Consider the following 25,431-nt stretch of genomic DNA (forward strand, 5'->3'; position numbering starts at 1 on the left):
GAGCTCAGAGCGGTAGCTAGGTCCTTCAGAGCCATGGGAAGGAGTTTAAGAGGCAATCTAAATGAGATGCGTGTTCACTGGAGAATTTGGGGCAGGAGAATAAACTATAAGTTACATTTAAAAGAAGATGTATTAAGGAGCACCCTGGCTGAGTGTGAAGTAGAAGCCAAGAGACCAGTGAGGAGGCTATTGCAGGGGTCCTTGAAAGAGGAGACGGTGACTTGAATTGCAGTGGCAGTGGTGAGAAGTGGGTAGATTTGGGACCTGTTTTGGTTGTGGAATTTGAGGAAAAGGGGAATCAAGGATCACAGTGTTTTTGGGGTTTTCTTTGGCTAAGCAACTGGGTAATTGGTTCCATTTACTGAGATGGGGAAGACCCGGCGTGTGGGGAAGCAGATTTGTTGGTATGTTGGGGAAGGTGGCTTCAGCAGCTCTGTTAAGTTAAGTTTGAGGTGTGTTTAGACAGCCTGGTGAAGATGTCTGGTAGGCGTTTGTTGGATATAAGGGTAAGAGAGAAGTGTCATAGATGACTTCTGGGTTGTACAGCCGGATGGATGGAAATGCCATTCACAGAAAAAACACAGGACAAGGACTGGATTTAGGGGAAAGGATCATGAATTCAGTTTTGTATTTGTTTAGTGTGAGGTCCCTCAACACTCAACAGCCATTCAAGGATGAGTATGGTAAGTACCCAGTTTGATGTACAGGTTTGGAGTACATAAGGAGAGGCCTGGCCTGGAAAAATCACATTGCGATTATTTGGTTTACTGACTGAGATTCAGCTAAGAAAACGGAAATCACTCCAGGTCTTTCAAAAAAGGCAGTTTGATAGAGGCGATTGGTTATAAAGGTGATGGAGGACTGAGAAGCCAAATAGGTCAGTGAAGTACCTGGATATTAGCAACAACAGGAAGCCACTACTACCCTAAGGGCTGTGGGGAAAAAGAGGAAGAAAAGGTATTACTAGGACCCAGAAGTTGGGCTGTCTGATGAGGGCTAGAGCCATGGTGGGAGCTGGGACCATGGGGAAGAGTTCTATCCAGTAGGAGCAGGAAGTACAGCCATTGTCAGATCATTATAGGAAGCAAAGAGTAGGGGAGGAGAATTGCACCCACACTCGATTTTTTCTGTAATGCTTACCATTGCCAAGTCTCCCTGGAACCTGGGAAATATATTCTCTGCATTAAGAGCAGAGCGGGAAAGTGGGGAATGGATCTGAGAGCAGATAGACAGTGAACAAACACAATTGGTTGTATCTAGTTAATGAGGTGACCGCAAGGAAAGTTTTACACTTTCTCTACCAGAGAAGAGAGTTTAGATCCCATGCTGAAATTCCAGCATTTAAATATTGAGTGGAGGAAGACAAAAGAGGTTGAGAAAGGGTGGCCAAAGAGGAAGAATGATAATCAGAGAAGTGAGGAATTCTGAGGGCAAGGGAAAGAAAGTTTCAAGAAAGTAGGAGTGGTTAGCAGTCTTATACCACTGAGAGGTCAGGAAGGAAGAAAATGTGTATTGGATTCCATGATCTGGGAGTCACTGGTGACTTTAGACACCCACTTCTGTTAAGTTGTAGGGGAGGTACTGTGAGGGAGTTGGTGAAGAAATGAGAGAAGTGAGGGCAGATAACTCTTTCAAACATTTGACTCTCAAGAGGAGAGGAGTGAAAAAGGCAGTATACAGCCAGGAAGAGGAGTAAGGGAGGGCTGTTTTTCTTTGTGGTTTTATTATTATTTTTCTTTAAGTAGGATATTTTTGGACATGTTTAACTTGAGAAGAAGGACCCAATAGATAGGGAAAAATTCAGGACATAAGAAAGAAAATAGATACTTGCGTAAATTTCTTGAAAGACAGGAGGGAATGGGAACCAGAAATTAGTGGAGTTGGCCCTGGAAGGTGGAGTTGGCTCCTATGTGTTGAAGGAGGGAAGAAGAGAGGAAGAATGCAGGTGGGGTTTATAGGTTTCAGTGATTGGAGCTCAAGGAGTTTTTGCCACAAAGCTGGTAAGTGATAGATTCAGGCTTCCAGCTCACACAGAAATCTGAGCGTCTGCCATGTGCCAGATCCTGTGAGAGATGTTTCTAGGGGATATGAAGAGGAATAAGATATGATCCAGACCTTGATGGAACTCCTGGGCTATTGGGGAGACAAGTGAGTTCACAGTCACCTAGAGTGTAGGGTGCTAACCACTGTGTTGTCAACATGAACAGCATACTTCAATTGTTAACATCTAGTGTTACCTAAGGTGGTGAGAGGAATGTTGGTAAATAGGGAGGAGAACCCATGTCTTCTGGAGAAATGAGGGAGACGGGGCCATTGTGTAGTTTATAAAATTCTCTTTGGATAATCTGATATTCTGATATGTTCCCAAGGGAAAATGCCATATCACCAGCCCCACTGCCACTGAGAATCACAGTGTTCTCCTCCTCTTTATGGATTTATAGGGATTCCTTTAGAAGGGGAACATAATTGGAACCCCAATACTGAGCTATTTTCAAATCACTTTTATTATGGTCTCACTTAAACTTATACAAACGTAATACAAGGTACAAGCACATTTAGACTTATATCACTTAAACAACAAGAGCATCAGAATAAATGTATGAGCTGAATATTAACTAAAATTATAGACCAGTAAAATTTAAGTTGTGGTCTAGTGGTTAAGATTCGGCACTCTCCCCACCATGGACTGGTTGTCATACTGTGGTGGCTGCGTGTTGCTGTGATGCTGAAAGCTATGCCACTGGTATTTCAAATACCAGCAGGGTCACCCATGGTGGGGAGGTTTCATCGGGGCTTGCAGACTAAAACAGACTAGGAAGAAGGACCTAGCCACCCACTTCTGAAAAAATTGGCTGTGAAAACCCTGTGAATAGCAGGGGAGCGTTGCTTGATACAGCACCGGAAGGTGAGAGGATGGCACAAAAAGACTGGGCAGGGTTCTGTCTGCTGTACACAGGGTCTCTAGGGACTGGAATTGACTCCACAGCACTAACAACAACAGAAATTTAAGTTAATGTTAATATGATAGATGATGTTTAGTTTCTACTAAATCACGTTTTATAGTTAGACTCTAAGTTTGGCGTGTTCCAGTGAAGAAGTGGTAATTCAATCTTGCCACTTGTCTGCGTCGCAGTCACTAAAAATCTTGCCTTGTACAGCTTTCACTGGGCCCGGATACTTCCATTATTTTTTAATCTGCTTGTGACAGTGGAAGCATTCCTACCTGGCAAAGGAGGACTGCACCACAAACTCAAGTGTGAGCGTTGAAATTGAGTGGAAATGGGGTGTTCCCTGAGGTGGTCCAAAGCTTGCTTTTTTTAATATTAAATAAACATAAAGTGGAAAAAACCTTGCTATGAAGAACTCATAGGCTCCCAAGAATACACCTTTGCACCTGGTTTGAAAACTACTGTGCTAGCCAGGTGTCAGGACGCTGTGAGAGCAGATGGGCTGGGTGTCATACCAGACTTGGGGGCAAGAAAAGGAAGACTTTCTTGAATAACAGAAGCTTAAGGATGAGAATTGTAAAACTAAGGTCTCTTTTTACCCATACTTGTGGCTTGTTGTTTGACTTGGGGCTTCTTTTTAATCATCTGGTACCAGGTTTCCCTAGCAGTCCTCTGATGTCCTATATGGTTGGCAACGGGATTTGAAGGTGATCTCATCACTAGTGGTATCGTATTTGTGAAAAGCCAAGGTTTCTGAAAGGGGTTTTGTAAGGAAAATTTCAGGATCATACTGCATCAGGAAACAACTTATTGCCTACCTATAGGTGATAGCTTTCTTTGAATTTTTTCAAACCATTATACATTTCCAAACCAGGATGCTTTTGGTGTGTTAAAAGGATTTTGAATTGGGAGAGATTCCATCTTGAGTTGTACTAATAATTTAACTCCACAGCATCCAACAAAGAAGGCTTTATTCTTGGATCATGTCTAGAGATCATAGTCCAAACTGGAGTAGCCAGAATATTGGCCTCCATATGAGATGTTGTTTAGAACACACTTGAGACGTTGGGATGTACTTGTGTACTGAGGCTGAGAAGTGTTAGCCTACATTTTATCAAAAATCCATTTATTAAATACCCTACAGCATTGTACCAGGAATGATAAAAAGCAAAACAGACATTCAGGGCCTGTCTGTATTTTGACCTTTAAGTGCTTTCTGCCTCCTCACCTTTCTTCCCACCCGTGGCTGAGCTAGGGATGAGAAACCCTAGGTCAAGAGTTCACTAGCTCAGCCTCAAGTCAAGGGGGAGTTGCCAGTCCTTCTTTGACCTCAGGGCTACAGCACCTGCATCCAGAAGCACCCAAGATCCTGGGGATCACTTTAAACTTTCAACTAATGTCAGCTATTACCTCCTTCCTCCCCAAAATACCTGTTCTCTTCTTACCTTCCTTCCCCACCCTCATGAGACTGATCTCCAGGAGTTACATCTCTTTGCGGACTTTCATGTCTGCATGCTTGTCAATAGTTCAGAAACATCTATTTCATTCTCCAGTTACACTTTACATTTGCATACCCCTTTTCACTTTTCAGAGTATTTTCACCTATTTACCCTTGTGGAAGACTCTCCATTTCCATGAGAGTAGCCTAGGCAGGTGGTATTGCCCCATTTTATCATTGAGAGTGCTGTAGCAAGAGAGGTTAACGACTTAACCAAGATGCAGAGGGGACTTTACAGCTCGTACTTTAATCTTGATCATTAGAATCTAAGTTCTGTTGATGATTCATTATAATGCTTTTTTTTTCCTTAGAGAAAACCCATAAGAAAGGTAGAATCTAGTGATGGAAAATGAGCAGTAGTATAGTAAATATATGTATATGTGTGTGTATATATATTGTTCTTGGGTGCATACATAGCAGCTTTGTCTGAATGTTGTAGCCCTTTTGGCTTGTCCACCTAATAGAGGAGAACACCTTATGAAGAATGCCCTTTGGGACATCGGAAAATAACACCCCTGAAAGGGGTCTAGGAGAAATCTCTTTCTGGGAAGATTCCATTGTACATAATTCATAGGCTCTCAGGGTTGGAAGAGACAATACAAGTCATCTGGTTCCCCAGGTGTTTGATGGTTAAATCCTTAGTTAGATCCCGTCTGAATACTTGAGGGCAGTCGAGTGATTTTGAGGAACAGTCTTTTTTATTATATATAACCCTTCATGGCTTAAAAATGTTTCTTTGTTCTACCAAACTAATTAAGTGAATTGTTGATTATTCAAAAGGAAGAGTTGGGGTTTTTTTTCTTGGGTCATCAGGATTTTTGAAATGTTCTGTTTGAAACATCTCCTTCAGTATGTGTTAGCTGCTATGAAAATTGCATATTTAGACATCTGTTTAATGCTATTGTTTAATGGAATGTAATTTTTTTTTTAATGTGACTAAGTGATGGTTGTTTTCCTTTCTCTCAGTGTTTCCCTGTCTTTATTTACAAGCTAAATGCCAGTTCCTTCCAGAATTGTTAACCGTTTATTTATGTTTTATTTGCATAATGTGCACTGGGGTGCATGTGAGTGTTTTCACTTCTTTTGTGCTTTAGCTAGAGATATTGAAGAGGAGAGGGAGGGTTTGAGATTAGATTTTTGGTGAAAGTTGTTGGAGGACATATAATGAACCTAAGGCACTTGAAAATTCAAGAAGCAACAACTAGAGCTGATTGTTGTTCCTCTTTGTCTTTGAGTGGGAATGGATGCTCATAGTGATGGAGTGTCAATTGCCTGTGCTGTACCATTCCTTAGCAACTTGCACTTATAAATCGCCATTTTGAACTAGTGTTTCTTAGAATTTAAAAAAAAAAAAGGAGGGGGCATATAGACTTATACCCTGTAGTCACTATATACAGCTCTAACTTCTCTCCTAAAATCGTGGTCACATAATATTGTGGCCAGGAGAGTCCTTGTGGGAAGCTTCAAAATTCATTGGGTTTATATATATGGTGGTAACAGTGTATCTAAGAACGTTAGATTAGAAATAGAACATTCGTTATAAACTCTTGGGAAAGCTTAGCGATTTCAACTTTACACATTTGCAATATAAGTTGAAATGAATTTTTTTTTTTTGCCCATAAAGACTCACAAAATCTCTTTAGTTCCTACTGAACTCTAAGCTTTTTCTATAGATGCAAATAGTTCTAAGGAGAGGCTTGAACTGAGGTGTGTGTGACGTTCTGTTACAAATGTCTGCTCTGTTTATGGAGCTTCTCTACCACAAGTGGTTTAACTGGTTCCCTGAAGGGAGTGGAGAAAGGGTAGTCCCAGAAGGTCAAAAGATTAACATTTCCCCACAAAGTTTTTGGTAGAAAAATCAAAGACCAGGTGACATGGAGTAGAAATATAACCAAATATTCTGCAATTTGCAAATTTTCAAAGGGCTTCCTTGTACAAAATTTCAGGTTTGTGTTTGTGTGTGTGAGTGTTTTAAACTCTGTGGGGTAAACATAACGGGTATTATTATCCCCATTTTAAAACTTAAGGGAAGCAAGTCTGGGTCATAGTTTAGTTTTCCCCTTGTCGCCTGATAGGTGGCTCTGGGGCCAGAGCCCAGATGCTGGGATTTGACGTTCATTGCATGGTTTCCTTTGCTTTCCTCAGATACCTTCCCCTTGAGCCTGGAGACTGTACATTTCAGAGTCTTTCTACTTACATTTCAAGTGGCAGCTGGGAGATCAAGGCAGTGACACTGGGATCTGTGTGGCAGATGGAAGGCCGACAGGTCCTCAGGGGCAGAGCAGGGTAGACAGGTCTCCACATGGTTCATTCATTTGTCCCTTGGTGTGACGCTCCTTTTTGTTAGCTGTTCCTCTTGAGTTTCACCTGCACATTGAAATTCTTTCCCATATTTTCCTTGCTGCTGCTCTCTTCTACCTACCATTCTTCGTAGTGCTGGAGACCATTTGGCACAGTAACTCCTAGAGCAAGTGCCTGTATACCCTCTCTTGAGCAAGAAAGTGAAAGTTAAAATATATTTATATTGCAGTTAACTGAAGTGGAAGGTGACTTAAGAGGACCTGCTCCCAGATATGTTTTCTTCTCCAATTCATACTAAATCATCTTTTATTCCCTAATTCGTACTAAATCGTGAGCATTTCCTATGTCTTTAAACATTACTTGAAAATATTTTTCATGATTCTTCAGCATTCCATTGCATGAATTTAGCATAATTTATTTACATGTTCCTCTGTTTTGGATATTTAGGTAATTTTCTGGATTTTTGGATATTTAGGTAATTTTCTGGATTTTTTTTTGTGTGTGATGAACATCATAGGAAAAAATTGCCTCCTTGGAGAAGGGAATTATTAGGTACTTGAAGAAATACAAATCTGGTTTAAATGGTTTGCCCTAGTTATTGATTCATTAGTCCGTTATGACAGTAATTTCAGTCAGATAAATACACGATTGTTTTTCTGAAATAATACAATTGTGATATTTTATTTTTGTGATGGGGAAAATGAATAGAGATGATTAATGAAAGGAATAGATTTCACAATTAGGCCATCAGTATTCTGACCGTAGAATTTATTTAGTAGTTAAGCTTTTATAAAAGGTTGGTGCAAAGGTAGTATTTTTAATATAGCATGTTGATATACAAATGTAGACATTTGAAAAATTCAAATCCAATTATACATAATCATCACTTCATAAGAGTCTTTAATTCATTGACTAGTTTATGTATTTTGGGGGTATCCTCCTCAAACATTTGTGCTTGACTCTTTTTCATCATGAATATAGAAAAGAGATCACCAATTATGAGGAAATTGGTAGAAATTGAAGAGCCAACTTTTGGATTTCTTGAGTTTTATCTTCTGGAGCTATGGCCTTCAATTTCCTGTGGGTCTGTGGGGATGGATTGGGAGGGAGAAGGAAGGAGTTAGTGGTCTCCATAATGCTATCAGTCTCTCTCCTGCCTTCTCAGTCTGACTCCCATCTCCACCCACTGTCCAAGATCCCAGGTGCAACAGGCAATGGGTAGACCAAGTTTGTCCTTGGTTATCTCCCTCTCCTCTCTGGATTTCTTTCTCCCTATCCAGTTTCTTCCTTCCCCACATTCTACTCAAACCTCCTAATCATAGCATCCACTAAGGCCCATCATTTTGGCAAAGTCTCATTCTCTCAAATTGTCTCTGACATTAGCTTTTCCAGGTATATTTGCTATTAAGAGTGTTCTTAGATAAGTCCGTGCCTTGTTCTTATTTGGATTTCATTTGGCTAGCTCAGCATGAGGGTCAGAGAGTTCTACTTTTGGGTGAACTTTGAGGGAGAGGACCACTAAGTAAAAATGGAACTGGGAAGTCAGATAAGTTTAAAAAAAAAAAAAAGTAAAGCATTCATACAAACGAGTGTTTCTTCTTTTCCCAGTCTATGGTGGATAAAATGTGTGAGCATACAGGAATTTGACTTGTTGCCTTGAATAAACTCAATATTCTTAGGTTGAAGTCATGCATAATTAATCTCCTGTCTCTACATTCTTTCCAAAGTGATGGCTGTTAGTATTCACACTTGTGATCACTTATATTTCCTGAGAGTCCCAAGACTGCCAATTAAGGAAGAAGAGGCAGTGGTGATCATGTAGCTTTTGTGCTACTGTCATACAGTGGATAATTGTCTTTTTTCTTCTTAACTTCTAGTGCCTGAAACAGTACATGCAGCTGGCAATCCGAGAAGGATGCGGGTCTCCCATCACTTGTCCTGACATGGTGTGCCTAAACCACGGGACCCTGCAGGAAGCTGAGGTATGGATGAGTGCTGTGATCTTCCTCTCTCTCCTGTTGACATTATTTCCTAGGATCTTGACTCTTTAGGTACATCTCTCCCAGGAAGTCTAGGAACAGAATGCAGAGGTGCACTTTTTGAAGGAGTGCTCTATTGCTGCATACCTGTGGATTCCTTATACAAACTGTTGAAGCTGTTCTTTACCTTAGTTCTATTTATGAATGTGATCTGAGTACTGAAGGAGCTCTAGAATAGGCAAAGCTGCTAGAAATCAAATGTACCAAACGTGAGATTTGGAGGTTGAATAGTGAGTGGTCTTGTGATCTTCAATACTTTAAAGATAAACATGACAGATTAGCCACACTTATAGACAATAGAAACTCTTGTGATTCTAGCCTGAGATGAACCATTTCCAAAGAGCGGAGAAAGGCCTTTCATTTGATCTTTACTAGGCATCAGAAATGTCTTTTTCAAATGAGCTCTTCTCCCATTTTCTTAAGACTCTAATAGATCTCTCCTCCTTGTTTCTTCAGTCCCCAATCAGTAACTTGCCCTTGAATCTGCTTTTAATCTTCACATCCTGCTTACTTTAAATCGGAAGATAACAGACTCTTGTCCGTTCTTAGGGAGTTTGTAAGCCTCTGAAAGAGGTCCCAAGAAGCAGATAAAATAAGTTATTTATTCAGCAAACATAGCACGCCTGCTGTGTCCCAGGCGCTTTTCTAGTTGCTTTTATAGCCAGTATAGCATCTAATGCTTTTGACAGACTTATGAAATTGAGGCCCAGGGGTTTAAGTAATTTGCCCAAGAGTGCATATCTAAAAAGCAGAAGAGCTAGAATTCTAATCCAGTTCTTTCTGACCACCATAATTACATGACTTTAAGAGTAGAGCTGGGTAGGGCCGGCCCTGTGGCCGAGTGGTTAAGTTCATGTGCTCCGCTTCGGGGGCCCAGGGTTTCGCTGGTTTGGATCCTGGGCACGGACATGGCACCACTCGTCAGGCCACGTTGAGGTGGTGTCCCACATGCCACAACTAGAAGGACCTGCAACTAAGATATACAACTGTGTACGGGGGAGATTTGGGGAGATACAGCAGAAAAAAAAAAAAAGATTGGCCACAGTTGTTAGCTCAGGTGTCAATCTTTAAAAAAAAAAGAGTATAGCTAGGTAGGTAGATAGAATGTATGATAAAGCATTGGTAATTAGAAGCTCAATAGTGTGTATGTGTATATACACACACACATGCTTTGTTGACAAATATGTATGCTTTTACATATATATTCTTTGCTTTAAAAGCAAAGCAGTCAGAAAAATTTTATAGACCATTTCTAACCAATCTGCATCTGGGTGCCCTGTATTCAGCTTATGGAATATCAGCTAGTGGTACAAGCAAGCTTGAAGTATTTTTTAGGGATGAATAAAAGGAAAACATAATGGTTTAGAAGTAATTCATTTTAGGAAAATCATAAAATGAAATTTTTTTGATAAAAGTAATATTGAATATGTAAATCATGTGGTGAGAAATATTGTTTACTTTTGTGTGAGTAGTGAGTAAAAGGAAATTAAAGTGGGGAAAGTGTAGATTAGTTACCAACAACACTCTTGATCTGTACAGCTTGGAAATGGTTTTTAAAATGAGATTCAGATATTCAGGAGCATCTTTCGATGCATAATCCTTCCAGGAAAGATGCTTCCTTTTTGACTCGCTTCTCTCATGTCTGATCAGTCACAAAGTATTTATTAAGAGTGCACCACCATATATATGTATATCTCAAATCATTATGTTGTACACCTAAAACTAAGACAGTGTTGTATGTCAATTATATCTCAGTAAAAAAAAAAAAAGTGCGCAATGTGCCAGGCCACATTCTAGGCCAGGATCCAGAGGTGAACAAGGCAGGCCCAGTGCTATCGTCACGGAGCTTCTGATCTACCAGAAACACATTAAACCAATCAATCAGATAATTATAAAAGTGAAAAGCATGAGATGGAGCAGACAGGAAGAGCTGTGTCTGGTATGAAATCTTATTTAATTCATATATCCAAAATCTATTAAATATAAATGAAATGAATAGTTTGATGAAGTTTCAAAACAAGGCTTTGAAATTATTCACAGTCCTATATTCCAGACCCGTGCTGTCCAATCTGGAAGCCACTAGCTACATATGGCTATTTCCATTTAAATTAATTAAAATTAAATAAAATTAAAAATTCAGTCCTTTGGTTGCACTAATCACATTTTAAGTGCTCAGAAGCCACGTGTGGCTAGTGGCTACCAGACTGGACAGCACAGAACAGAACATTTCCCTCGTTGCAGAGAGTTCAATTGCAGAGTGTTGCTCTAGACTTTTAAATGAATGGTAGCTATTGGCCATGGACACTTTGACATCAAACGTTAGGGCTGGTGTGTTCAGACAAGCGAGTATAGACAGGCCATGGTTTGTCTTGCAGCTCTCTAGAACAGAGTTTAACTTTTCTTGTTTTCTTAGTGTGGACATTTTCTTCTCATATCCTCCTGAAGTTCTGCTCTCCTCTTTAATCCTTGCCTGCTTCCCCTTATATACATTCTCATTCACACTCTCTTAGTTCTAATTCCATTTACCCAGCTTGACTCTAAAAACAATTTTACTTTTAAGCTGTATTAAAACCAAGCAAACCCATCATGGCTCTTAAAAATTACAACAGGATATTTGAAAAAACAGATCAAAAACATATTCCAAACTGCACTATGGTATTTCTTAAATTCTCCAAAGTCTGTTTCCCATCAGGTGAGTAAGAAGACACTCCAGGGCATTAAAGGGCCATTTCTGTGCTCATTGGTTTTGTGAAGAGCCTGACTGAAGATGGGCATGCATGTACAGTAATCAAATGTTCCCAACCAACTTGCCACTATTTTTTTTTCAGAGTGAAAAAATGTGGTGGTGGTGGTGGTGGTGATTGTCTCTCATTTTGAATTGAGAAATGTGTAGAAGGTCATATTGGAGATAGTGGTAACATCATCAGTTTATATAGGACTACTCCTTTCAAAGCAAATGCCACATACTCATGAACTTGGGCTGGACCATCTTCTTTTCTGACTTGTTTGACAGCAAGCTTTCCTCCTGTATAACTGTTGTCATAATATATAGCTCTTAATCTGGTTATTATCGAGTATATCACAATGGGGTTTTTCCGTGCTATGCTTGACTAGATTCTTCTCTATGACTACTTCTTCCCACTTTTAAAAAATGTTTGATTATATGGGTAATACGTAAATATACTTTGTTTGTTAAAAATAATTCCGGTTAAGGCTCAAGTTCCTTTTGTGCTGCTACTATTTATATTGCAATATATGATTCTTCATCATTCATTGTCTTATAAAATGCATATAGTGTAACATTTATTCATCTTCAAAGGACACCAGGAATTAAGCTCTTTCCTCCGAATGCTTTTCTGTGTAGGTCTTGCTCACCCAGTTGGCTGTGCTCCATGTGTCGGTCTCCTGCAGGCTTTAGGTCCTGCCTGCCTTCTTAATGCTCCCAGGTTGGCTCTGCTGCGGCTCTGCCTCTTGACTTTTATTTATTAGGGATAGCTTCATTGGCAAAGCCTTTAACGTCCAATTCAAGTACCGTTTGCTTCATGTAGGAAACAGGAAAAAAGGCAGCTTCCCGTCAGCATCATGGAAGCTGATGGAGGCAGTGACTCTGGAGACCTGTGGCTGGAAGTGCACCCACTGGGAACCAGGAAAAGGAAAACTTTCCTTTCTTGCGTCATCTGGTCCTTTCAGCTGTTGCTCTGCAGGGCTTCTCTAATGTACTTGATCCAGGAATCTTGTCCAACATGGAATTATGAAAGACAGTACACGGATTGTTTGTTCTGATAGCATTACTTCAGCCAAGGCCTTTACGTGAAGTGAGTAGCACTGTTAAAAAGGTGATGATGAATTTAAGCAGTTCTCTTACAGTGTTAGGGAAGTAGCATACCGACACTTGCTGGGAGAGCCTGAACCATTTGTCTGAGCCGTGTAAAATTTGTGTGGCCAGCACATACCGACCATTACATGGCCTGAAAAATTGAACTTCTTCCCAGTGCCAGCTGGCAGTAGAGGGCAGGGAACCGCTTTTCACTCACTAATCTTCCTTCCAAGTAGTGGGGCGCTGAAATGACCAGCCTCCTTTTACTGCCAGCGCCACAGCATGCATCAGAGGGAGGATGGGTGCAGCTGCTCTTGCCAAGAAGGGGGCTCCAGAATCTCTATACGAAGGGCTTTGTGGGGGCGCATTGTGGAAGACTAGGATAGAGTGATGGGCGGGGCAGGGTGCTAAGAAATTTGAAGCTACCTTTGCAAAATAAACATAGTTTGTACTTATATTGCAAAGGGTGGCTTTTGTAAAGGCTGCTGGAGATCCAAATATTCCCCCCAAATCACCCTTTAGCCCTGCCTCCACTCACCATCTCTTCTTTTAGCACTCTTTCCATTATCACTGTGTGAAGCTGGGGCAGAGGGAAAATGAGGATGCCCAGGCTAGTGGCCATATTTCTGTTACTATGGTTTAATGATCTGAATGGGAAGGCACTGAGTGTGTCTGTCATAATCTTTGGCTGCAGTATGTGTTGCCTGGAGCAGAGTAAAACTTTGGGGTGGCAAAGGACAAAGGACTCTGCTATGCCAGAGTTAATAGATATTTTTGAGGTTCCCAACTGAATATTGTTTTAGAATGTGTTTAAAACTTTGTTTTAAAAATGCACGTAAGTGGAGAATAATGTTTCTTGGCTGCTTCATTAACTAAAGGCAAATATAAGCAGACTAAGCAGTAACGGATTGAAGGTGTCACATGGATGTGCTCTTGGGCATATCCCTTTTAGATGAGCGGAGGGAGGAAGGCAGGGGATGATGTGGGGAGATGTGTAGAACAGGTGAAAGAAGAATAGCAAGAGCAGCCCTCTGCAGGGAACTGTGGAAAGGATTCCTGGCCTGGAATTCCAGGTCTCCGCCACCTTTCACTTCCCCAGTGGGCTGTGCCTTCAGGCTCTCAGACAGTGATGGCCTCTTGCTTTTTCAGCCAGCTTTTGGTGTAAGGAAACTTGAGTTTGGCTTGTTGCACTCAGGTGAATGAGTGAGTGTGCCTTTTTTCTTTTTCTGATAGGAAGTGTGGTTCTTATTTTCTGGGCTGAGATAGGAAACATTCTTAGTTTATGTATTAGTGTGATGAGACGCTTAAATCTGTAAGTCTAGTACTATTTCTTTTGCCGGGATTTTTAAATTTTTAAATGAAGATTTTTTTGAAGAAGAAGATTAGCCCTAACATCCACTGCCAATCCTCCTCTTTTTGCTGAGGAAGATTGGCCCTGAGCCAACATCCATGCCCATCTTCCTCCACGTTCTATGTGGGACACCTGCCACAGCATGGCCCAACAAGCGGTGTGTAGGTCTGTGCCCAGGATCCGAACCAGCAAACCCTGGGCTGCCAACTCAGGGAGCGTGAACCCAACCACTATGCCACCAGGCTGGCCCCTTTTGCTAGGATTTTTGCATGTCATAGTATCTCAAAACTTGCTAAAATATTAACATGCTGTAATGATCTACCAGTGGTCAATTCCCTCTCCAAATACACTGATCTGTTGTATTCTCCATTTGGCCTGTTTCTTTAATTTTTAAAAGTGCTGTAGCAGAGGTATGATTTAAAGGGCCAAACCTAGGTAAATAAATAAATAATAAACAAATAAATGGGGGAGAAGGGACAGCTCTTCCTTACAGTAGAATTCTAATTAACAAATACAGAATGAATGATGGAAATGAAAAATCATCACTAAGAAATCACCACAGTAATAATTACTGTAGGCAAAAATTATCAATAGATATGACAATTAGTGAACAAAGGTACAATGAGAAACAGGATATTTGCAGAATCTCAAAATATCTCCCTATACGATACTTGTCGATTACGAAGGATGAAGAAATCTGGCAGATAGCACCTTAACCAAGTTAAAAAGTTAATGTCACCAGTAACGAGACAGGTTGTCTTCATGTACTTCCTCATGGCCCAACAACACTTCTGGGATATTCTTGCCAAAAATGCAGTCTCGACAAGGAGTGTTCTGATATGATTTTGAATTTCTTTGTTGGCAGGAAGAGGATAATTGTATACCACAAGATGCCTCTTTATAATCTTTTATTATTCTCTAGGATTTTCAGTTTTGCAATCAATTTTAAAGTTCTTGTGATTTTCTTTTTTTTTTTTTTTTAGAAAGGAATAGCCCTTTAACCTGTGGCCTCATTGAGCCTTGAGTAAGCATCCTGACATGTTTATTTCACTTTTGTAATTGAGCAATAGTGACTTAGCTCCAAATGACACTGGAACCAGGAATTTAATACTTTGGATCATCTTTTTTTACCAGATCCAGCTTTTTCTCATCTAAAAGCCAGATTTAATAGAAACATTTCAGGAAATTAGTCTATTCTATGAAATCCAATAAATGATAAGATCAAGGAGTAGATTCTTTTTAAAAAAGTTATGTGTATTTCTTACCTTGTGAGACACTTAAGTTCCTTGGGAGCACCTCCTGTATCTCCTTAACTCATCTGTATCCCCAGGCTTCCAGCCAGTGCTTTACTCATAGTAGATGTCAACGAGTATACGCAGAAGATGCAAGTCTATGTGCTGGGGGCCGGGGAAGAGAGTGGTGTGCTCTGGGGGTTATCTTTACTCCAGAAGGATCAACCAAAGTGAGAAGTGATGGAACTAATTCTTTGTGATCACAAATTTCAATAGAAAAATTGATTTACCTTATTAAGGCTAATTCCCTATAAACCTCTGTCCTATAAAATAATAAATAGGAAATTCAAAGTGGAGTAAGAGAAAAAAAATTAGAGATCTCTGACTTCCCTGTTGGCAGTGATGTGTCCTCTGATGAAATTTATCTTTCTAATTTAAAATTAAACATCCATCTCTACTGTTGTTGACTTTTTATCGCATTAATTCTCGTCATTTTTCTCATTAGCATTTCATCTGTGTCTAAAATATCTCCTGTTTGATTTGTCTCTCGTAAACTGTATTTGACTTAGCTCTTATATAAATTACTTGTCATTGAAAGAAATCAGAATTTTTAGGGGTTGACCTTGAGGGGTTTGAAGAAGGTCTTTATCAGTCTAGAAATGATTTTAGATGGGGGCAAGTAGGGTACAGGACTGTCCCATAGGATCAAACACCTCAAATAGCGTTTTTGGAGGAGGTGTTAAAAATAGATTTATAGAATATCGCTGAGATCTCCCAGGCCCAGATGATATCAGCCCCCAAGTCACTGTGGCACAAAAGTTGAGTAGTATTAGATTATTTGTCGTCCCCCTACAATGAGTCAATGACTAAGTCAGAACCTGAACTCTGATTCCTTAATGTCCCCCATCCCTTCACTTGCCTGCACCTTTTGTCTCCAACTCTGAATTTTATTTGAGATACCTTTGTCTTTCAGGAAAGATGTTCAGGCATCACTATAACAGATGAAACAAAATTACCTTACAGTATAATAAAGGTCTAACCATACTTTAAAAAAATTATGGTAAAATACATATCATACAAAATTAACCATAATTTTTCACAATGATTGCTAAAGAGCTTTTATGTAAGGTGCCAAATGAAAATGCAATATTTTCCCCCCAGCTGGAGTAAAATGTTATAATTAAATTAAATTTATGTTTTACCATACTTTTCTTGGAATGGAGAGGACTGAACTTGCCTGTTTGGTGGTTCTTCATACATTTTAGCTAACTTAGTTTAATTCATTTGCAAAATCAGCAAATTGAGTTTTTTTGTGAGGGGGAGGATTAGACTTTGAATCCCTTTTAAAGTATATTATATTTGTAAGTACAATTTTAGCTGCCTAATTTTTTTACTCTGGTTTTCTCAAAGCAGACTTCCTTCTGTTGGTTGTGAAAACTTCCATCTAGATATATTTTATACCGAAGAATATGTAATGCTTTAGAGTTGGAATTGCCAGGGCTAAGACTGTGTCCTGTATCAACTTGCTGAATGTCTGGAAGCCTAATATCAAATCCTTTCATTTTCTCAGTTATAAATCTTTTAAGCAACATCAATTTACTTATATGTTGACGTCAATGGAATTTTTATTTTTAGAATCCAGTTTAAGAGCCATTAGCTCCTCCTGCATCTGCATTTGAAATGTAATTTAAAAATGATTAATCTGAAATGTCATTTGGTTAAGTATGAATCTTTGTTGTTTACTAGTAAACCTTTGGTTCATATTGCCATTTGAAATGGAAATGGGAGTCTAGCCACAAGAAATATCTTAGGCGTTTCTTTTCTACCAGGACATGAATGGCGGTGAGTGATAACCAAGGGCCCCAAGAAGTGATCTTTGTCAGAAGAACTGATTTTTGTATTGCTTAGCAGGTACTATTCCCTAGGTGATTAATGAAGTTTTCGTAGCTCCTGAGGCACTGTCTGCCTGCCCTTAGTTTTTAAGGGTTCAAAAGTTAGAACTATAATCATCTTAAAATTTCTTAAAGGACTGTAGAGAGAAAAGGAGCATCTTACATACATATACAAAAATAATTTGGAAAGTCCAAAAATTGGGTTGTCTGGTCTTAGTAGCTGACAATAAAAGAATGGAAGGTGATCATTTAGTTCTGTAACTGGCACCTTGAGAGGCGTCTCCCAGCCGTGGCAGAGGATTGGTGATGGTTTGGGAATTGCTGCTTGTGTGACTGCATGAACAGTGTAGAGAAAAAGAAGTTTGCGAACAACTGGTGTAGAAAGGAGGATACAGTAAGCCAAACAAGAAGGAGAGAGCATAAAAGGCTGGTAATTTGGGGCTCTAGGATGACTGAAATCTCATCTTTCTAATGTCTCTGGTTTCAGATTGCCTGTTTGGTACCTGTGGATCAGTTTCAGCTTTATCAGCGGTTAAAATTTGAACGAGGTATGTATGCGTTGTTCTTCTTACCCTGATGGTGAATGTGGTTTTACATGTGTCGTCTGTATACTTACCTACAGGGAAGGTTAAGGCAGCTGTGGGCTGTCAGCTAAGCCACGAGGGTACTCTGAAAGGGGAAATCTGTCATTGCAACATAAAATTTCAGCTTTCACAGCCACAGCCAGAAAAGATGCAGACTAGCAGGAAATAGAACTTTCTTTATGTTGGTTGTTTTGTATTTTCAATTTGGCTCAAGTGAGAGAAGTTCTGCAAAGATTGCATAGTTTCACAATAACAGTATGAAAAAAGAAAGTGACCCTCAAAATGGGTTTTACCACCAATTTTCCCATGCTTGAAGATCACTTCAAATCATTAATCAGCCCAAACATTTTTCTACTCCTTATAATATTCACCATTTGTTCTTTTGATACTACATTTGTAATCATAGTGATGGTTCAGTGTATCATTCTATTGTGATTTACTATGTGTTGGACTAATTTTCTTTCTGACTTTGGCCTTGGGGTAATTTATATAGCTTTTCTATCAATATTGCTTTTTTATCTGTAGCAATTATTTTTTTACTCCTTTTGATTTCTCATAGATCTTTCTTCGGAGCCCTTCCCTCCTGTCACACCCTATTTGTTCTTGAACTAAATGGTCTGTTTTTCCATGTCTAAGAAGTAGGAGAAAATTCTTTCTCCTGGATATCATCAGACTGGTGTGGTCTCATTGATTATATAAAATAAACTCTAATCTAGCATGAACATACAGTTTTCTAATAGCTGACTTTTTAATCTGGATTAATAAAGTCTAGAGGTGAGCGCAGGGGGAAAGATGAACATTTATCTCTCATATGCCAGTAACTTTGGTAAACACAATCACGTTTAGCGCATTTAATATTTGCAATTACCCTGACAGATAATTCTTACATGAAGAAAGAAAGAAAACCATGCAGGGCATGAAGGGAGTAAGAGTAGGAATACTTGCAGGAGCGTCACAGTGCGGCGTTCACTCTCTAGGGTTAAGGTTTGGTCCAGTCTTGGGCTTATTTTTTTTGGCAAGCCAAAAACAGATTAATCTCTCATGGTAGCTCATTTAACTAAATTTATAAGACTGATATATTAAGGTGGAATTTACTGAACAATTCCTGGACTGGATTACTTGAATTACACTTTTGCCCTAAAGGAAGATGCAGATAGGAGGGTAGGAAATAGAATGTCGGTGAACATGGAATCAGAACAAGCAGAGTCATGAACTTTAGGTTTAATGGATGAAGGCATAGCCCGATGCATCTGTGTGGATTCTGAGCTAACTAGAGAAATTCATGATAGAGTAGTTTATATTGGCCCCCCTAGTCCATGCATGTGGGCTGATTAGATTGAGCATTATAACACGAGGTGCTGATTTATTGGACGTGGGAGCCAAAGATGATAATGGTATCAAACATCGACCCCGCCTTTCACCCAATATCCTCTTTATCCCACTATCCTCCATTATAAAAATAAATGACTATTGGAACATACACATTCCAAGTATTCACTCCATGGATGGACGTGGCTGGTAGCTAGTGCCATGATTTGAGAGCTTTTACCAAGAGACAGTCGAAGGAGTTAGGTTGGAGTTTCAGGCTTCTTCTTAAATGGTGAGACCTGTCAATCTCACCAGTCCTACTCAGTCATGCGGAACCAGCCCATTTACAGTATTCCCCACCTCTCCTCTCCCACGACCACTGACCTCCTCCCTACCCACCCTGCTGCACATCTGCCCCTTATTCCTCATTGTTTACATTTTACGGACATACTTATGAGCTAAAATGTCTTTTTGTAATTAATTAGACAAATTCTAATAGTACCAGGAATTAAAACTTTCTGTGAGTTGGTTCTCACTGATGAGTATACACTTTTAGTGTATTTTAAAAACAGTGGCTAAGAGCCTGGGTGGGAATGCAAGCTCCACCACTTACTAGCTGTGTGCCCTTGGGAAAGTTACTTAATTTCTGTACCTCAATTTCCTCATCTGTAAAGTGAGGATAATAATAGACCCTGGACCATGGGGTTGGGATGAGGATTAAATGAATTAATACATGTAAAGCACTTCCTTGAGTACTTCCTATGTCTCAGTTTTCAAAATATTAACAGTTGGTAATAAAAATACTAATAACTTAAGAGTAGCACCTTTTACATTAAAGTATATTCAAGTTTCTTCTCCTATTCTCTTTTTTCCAAGACTAGATAATCATAACATTCTCTAGGAAATATCCTCATATTGACATAGATATTATGAATGCCTTGTTATCAATCAAAGGGATTAGAACAGTTGAAATTAGTTGGCTACATCCATCTTTTTTTTCCCTTAGTGTTGTACATTCTCTGAGTTTGGACAAATTTATAATGACATGTATCTACCATTATAATATCACAAGGAGCAGTTTTCATTCATAAAAATCCTCTATGCTCCACCCATTCATCCCTTCCTCCCCCCAACCCCTGGCAACCACTGATCTTTTTACTGTCTCCATAGTGTTGCCTTTTCCAGAAGGTCATATGTATAGTTAGAATCATACGGTATGAAGCCTTCTTAGATTGGCTTCTTTCACTTAGTAATATGCATTTAAGTGCCACATCCATCTTTACGGTAGGAATAGCCTTGCCATAGCAAGGTACACATGGAAAATCATTGACTCTCACTCTTCCCCAGATAGTGCTTGGATAGATGTCACTCACTTTGCTTTGTGACTGGGACTTGTTGAGGTTCTTGTGCTGTTCAATCCTACTTCTGATTGACTTATTTCTTCATTAGGTGTGATGATATATTCAGTCTGGTTACAATCAAGTTGAGCAAGCCTTGGAGCCAGTCTTGTTTATAGGTGGTCTTGCACATCTCTGCTTCGATGCATATAAATTGATCAAATAGTTTTATTTGTACATGGAATTTGTTTTTCCTTACAAGTTCTGGGAAGATGCCCCAGTATAGGTCCCATGAATTGACAATTGATTTTATTATTCCTATCTTATAGATAAAGAAACTGAAAATTGGAGAGGTTGAGATTTGTGTAGGATCACATAGACTGTGTTGCAGCTTCCTCATCTATAAAAATTTTTCAATTCTATAATTTTTTTATTGGGATGAAATATATAAATAAACATAAAATTTACCATTTCACCCATTTTAGGTGTATAATCCAGTGGCATTAAGAACATTCACAATATTGTGCAGCCATCGCTACCATCTATTGTCAAAACTTTTATCACCCCATGCAGAAACTCTGTAACCGTTAACCAGTAACTTCCCGTTCTCCTTTTCCCATAGTTCCTGATTATCTCTAATCTACTTTCTGTTCTAAATCTTTGGCTAGTATAGATATTTCATATAAGTGGAATCATACAATATTTTCCTTTTTTGTCTGGCTTCTTTCAGTTAGTATATTTTGAAGGTTCATCCGTGTTGTAGCGTGTATCAGAACTTTCTTTTTCTGGCTGAATAATAGTCTACGTATATATATCACATTTAGTTTATCCATTCATCTGTTGGTGGACACTTGGATTGTTTCTAACTTTTGGCTATGGTGAATAATGCTGCAGTGAACGTTGGGGTACAGGTATCTGCTCGAGTCCCTGCTCTCAGTTCTTTTGGATATTTAGCTAAAAGTTGAATTGCTGGGTCATGTGGTAATTCTGTGTTTAGTTTTTGAGGAACTGCCAAACTGTAAAACTGTGTAAGTTAAGAATACATTTAATTCAACACTTTTACTATTGTGAATTATGGAAGGATGTTAAATTTGGAAGTATGTTAAATCTGGTGGCTGTTTGGTTCAGCTCCCTCGTTTTGTGAAAAAGGAAACTGAGGCCCAGAGACATTTTGATCTTAGGTGATTTTGGAAGGCAATTTGTAATTAAGCAATTCTTCATTATGATCCATTACAAATAATTATTTTTAGAAAATAGACATTCCAAGTAAGAGTAAGTTGAAGTTACTACAGTGCTACCTAATGGAATTTACTGATTGTAATAATATTTATCGAAACCGTATACCTCATGTTTATGTAATAGACTTCGTGTTTACCTCAAACTCCAGGCTTACCAGCTAGGTGACTTTGAGGTCTATGCCATGAAAATATTTTATGTGGAACTGTTTAGAAGGGAATCTTGGGGTGCATTAATGCTAATATTGTGAATAGGTTAAATGACTAACTGGTGGAAGGTAAAACTCATTGACTTGGGCTCTGAGATAGAATTGTAGAGATTTTCGTTGCTCTGAAAAAATGTAGAATCAGATTAGTGGCAGTGCTATATCTTAGTTATAAAAATTATCATTAGTTTTGTTCAATTCTTATTGCCTACCAAGTGCTTTTCTCAGTTTTTAGTTTGTCATCCAGCATTTTAATTGCCCTCTGCTTTATGTTACATATATGATCAGCTTGCCTTTTATGTCTTTGTTTTCATCTAAGTCTTTGTATGGAAAAAACCTTTTGAATAGAAATGGGCCCAAATCATCACTATGTTTACGCAAAGCAGAGAAATGCTGTTTGGCATTGATTGGTTATTCTGTGAATCCACTTTCCATCCATCTGTGACTTTTCCATTGGCTACGACTGTGTTTGCGGCTCTCCCTTTCCATGTCTGTCTTCCAGTATTAACAAAGAAAGGGGAATGCTAAGTTTGGCATGTGTTAGTGATTATTGCTTTACTTTCTACTGGTTCTCAAAGCACATGCCTGATGATTAATGCTAGAATTTTCCTTGTCTCTTGTTTCCAGAATCTTTTTCAAAAATTGGGTTAAGATTATCCATTTCTAGTCCTTAAGCACTTTTCCTATTTTGTGTGACCCTGTTTTACTTACTGTAACTGCAGGTTGCCTCAATTCCTTGGTAGGTTCACATATCTCTTCTTGGATATTTGCATTATCACATAGTGATTAGAAACTCTTACAAATGGTTTGAGTGCCATATTGTTCTCCTTCTAAAAAAGTGAAGGAAAATAGGAATTGTTTTCCTGTTATCTGTTAATCTTGCCACATTCATTCGTGTATTCAATATGTACTTATTTGTGTACTGAGTATCTGTTATGTGCCAGGTGCAGGTCTAGATGCTGCTTTAAGCTATGATTCCATATTTCTTTGAAAGCCCTTTTGTTCTCAGCATTTCTCACAAGCCTTTTTTTCATTTTGAATCTTAACATTTATGAGATGGCTCTTCAAGTTTCATCTCAGTCTTTTATTTGTCCTTGGTGAAATGCTCCCACCGTCTCTTTTATATCTGATCATTCAGGTTTTATCTCACTACTAGAGCTCCTTGTGTAGTTATTTGGTTTCTTTCAGTGCCTTTTCAAGACTGGGTGATACTTAAAGACCTTACTGTCAGTTCAGTTTTATTTTTTAACACCTCCCATCTCTCATTAGTCATCTTCCTTTTCATAGTTTCTGATCACAAGGCCATTCTTATCATCTGTGTGTGTGTGTGTGTGTGTGTTTTTTCTTTTTGAGCCTGCTTTTCTGGTGTTTTGTGGTAAATGTATGACTAAGTCTGGGCTTTCCTTCCTAAGCTATTCTGTGCTTTCAGATGATAACACTTTCTCCTCCCCTTCACGCTTCCTCAACTTTACCATCCAGTTCTTTCTTGTTGATCAGTTTTAAATCTAAAACAGCACCCTCTAGAAGTTTCAGCTTTCCTCTGAAAAACTAAAGTATCTGCAAGAAAAGACATTTCTTAGCAGGTAGGGTGAGATTTCTGTAGAGGACCTAATAAGAGGTACAGTGTTAAGTGTTTGCCTCTCCCCATGTGCACTTTCTTCATCTATAAAATGGGTATAATAATGGAATGATTATCCTAGGGCTGGAGTAGAGAATAAATGAATTAACAGTGTGTCTGTCACAGTGTGCGTTCAATAAATCATTAATGCTCTTATTGTTCTTGTTATTATTCATCACTACCACCAGCAAATCTTTTCCCCTGTTTTCTAAACTAAACTAAAAAGCATCTTCTAGGATCCAGATCATACTTTGGATTGAATATATATTACAATAATATCACTTATGTTTTTTTTTCATTTCAATCCAAATTTTTTCCAGCATGTTTCCATCCGTAATTGTCCTAGATTCTAGAGAGTTGTATAGAAACTTGATAATCAATGCCAATTCCGTACACTACCTCTCATATCAGTTTCCTTCATACAGTGTACTCTTACTGTAAGCGTGAATCCACCTTCTCTGACCACCTCCAAGTTGCTGCTTTAAAAAGAAAAGGCTCCCATGGTGATAGAGGGAATTAAAATTTATTTAATGACATGATTATGTTTTTACATAAAGAATGGTATTCTAGGAGTAAAAAAGCCCTGATCCCATCATATACTTATTAACCATGAATTATGCAAACTCCTAACTTCTGTGGGTTTTAATATAATAGTATTAGACCAGATAACCTCAAAAGTTGTTTCCAAATTTGAAATTCTATGGTTCTCTTCAACTGCCTTGAGAGTAACCCCTCTACGGATGGCCACCTCTGTTTGAGTATATTTACTGTAGCAGATTTATTCTGATCAGATTAGTTTAATTGCATTTTAACTGTCTGCATAAGACCTTCGTTCTTTGCGATATCAGAAAGCAAGTTCACTTTGGCATAGTTCAAAATGCAATGGATCATAAAAGTTAAAACAATTTGATTTATTTCAGCTGATAATTAAATTAGCTTGGGTGCATGGTGTTTCCTTTAATAATAAACATTCATGTGATGTCTTTTTTGGCAAAGTCTTGCAATGGTAGAGAATGGCAGAAAAACACTCTTGTCAGTTGAGAGAATATGCAAGAGAATAGAAAAGAAAACCCTACATATCTAATGCTGATAGTTCCAGGTGGAAAACCGAGAGGCTTCAGTCCAGTTTTTGAAAACTGAAAACAATCACTGGGGTCAGACGTGATCTTTAGGTCTCATGGCAGTTTTATTTTCTTACAATATTTCTATTTCCCAATAATTGTTGGAATACAGAAGTGGAAAATAGTTTTAAATAGCATTTCCTTCCTCACAAAATTTACATGAAGAAGCAAAGTCTTAAGATCAAATAGTCATGGGGCTTTACTTCAGCAATCAATTCTGATTTTCATAAGTAAATTCCACTTCAAGTCTGTGAATTTGTCTATCTCTGATGATAGTGTGGTACAATTAATCACTCCTCAGTCATATTCATGTTAAAGTGTTGGGCGCGCTATTAGTTGTGGGCTGATTTACACAGATCCCTGGTTTCTCTTTTTCTGGATTTTTGAACTTTTCCCCATCTCAAAGCCACATGAAGCTTTCATCAGCGCCAATGCAGAAGAAATAGTTGACTATGCATTACTTTATTTTTTTCCAACTTTGGAATAGAAATTTGAAAGGGGAAGAAACCAAACCTTAAACATTTTGGGTAATTGGGCTTTTTGTTTATCTCCGTAATTACTGTGTTTCCTAGGCCAAAAGCCAGGAGGTAGAATTGAATGCACGATAATAATAATAAATGTTTTAAAGTCTCCCACTAACCCTGTGGGGCCCTGCTTCCTCTCAAACTCCTCTCAGATCGATGGTGTGGAGGAGAGAAAGAGAAGACAGCTTTCTCATGTGATAGCGATGTGGCTACCACCTGGTGTCCACCAGTCTGTTCCTTTTTGGCTTGGGTTCTGGGAAGTCCTATTAGCTGCCACGGCTGCCAGTATCTGATGCCCCTTCAGCATTTTTTCCTTTTCTACCAATCTGGCCTCTTGGCTCCGCTTGTGGTACACTCTGTACCTGAGGTATATAAAGCAAAATTGTGCTCTTAATGGCATATTGGAATTATAATAATTTT

General features: G+C 38.9%; 1 protein-coding gene across 10 annotated transcripts in view; it reads left to right on the plus strand.

Moving 5' to 3' along the window:
- Positions 1–25,431, plus strand: part of RNF144B (ring finger protein 144B) — a 167,844-nt gene that overhangs the window by 124,145 nt on the left and 18,268 nt on the right. For all 10 annotated transcript variants that reach the window (XM_070244135.1, XM_070244133.1, XM_023624501.2 and 7 more), the window contains 2 exons: positions 8,625–8,729; positions 17,566–17,626. In XM_070244135.1, coding sequence (XP_070100236.1) covers positions 8,625–8,729; positions 17,566–17,626 — 166 coding nt within the window. The remainder of the gene's footprint in view (positions 1–8,624; positions 8,730–17,565; positions 17,627–25,431) is intronic.

This window comes from Equus caballus, chromosome 20 (assembly GCF_041296265.1).
Source record: "Equus caballus isolate H_3958 breed thoroughbred chromosome 20, TB-T2T, whole genome shotgun sequence".
Lineage (NCBI taxonomy): Eukaryota > Metazoa > Chordata > Mammalia > Perissodactyla > Equidae > Equus > Equus caballus.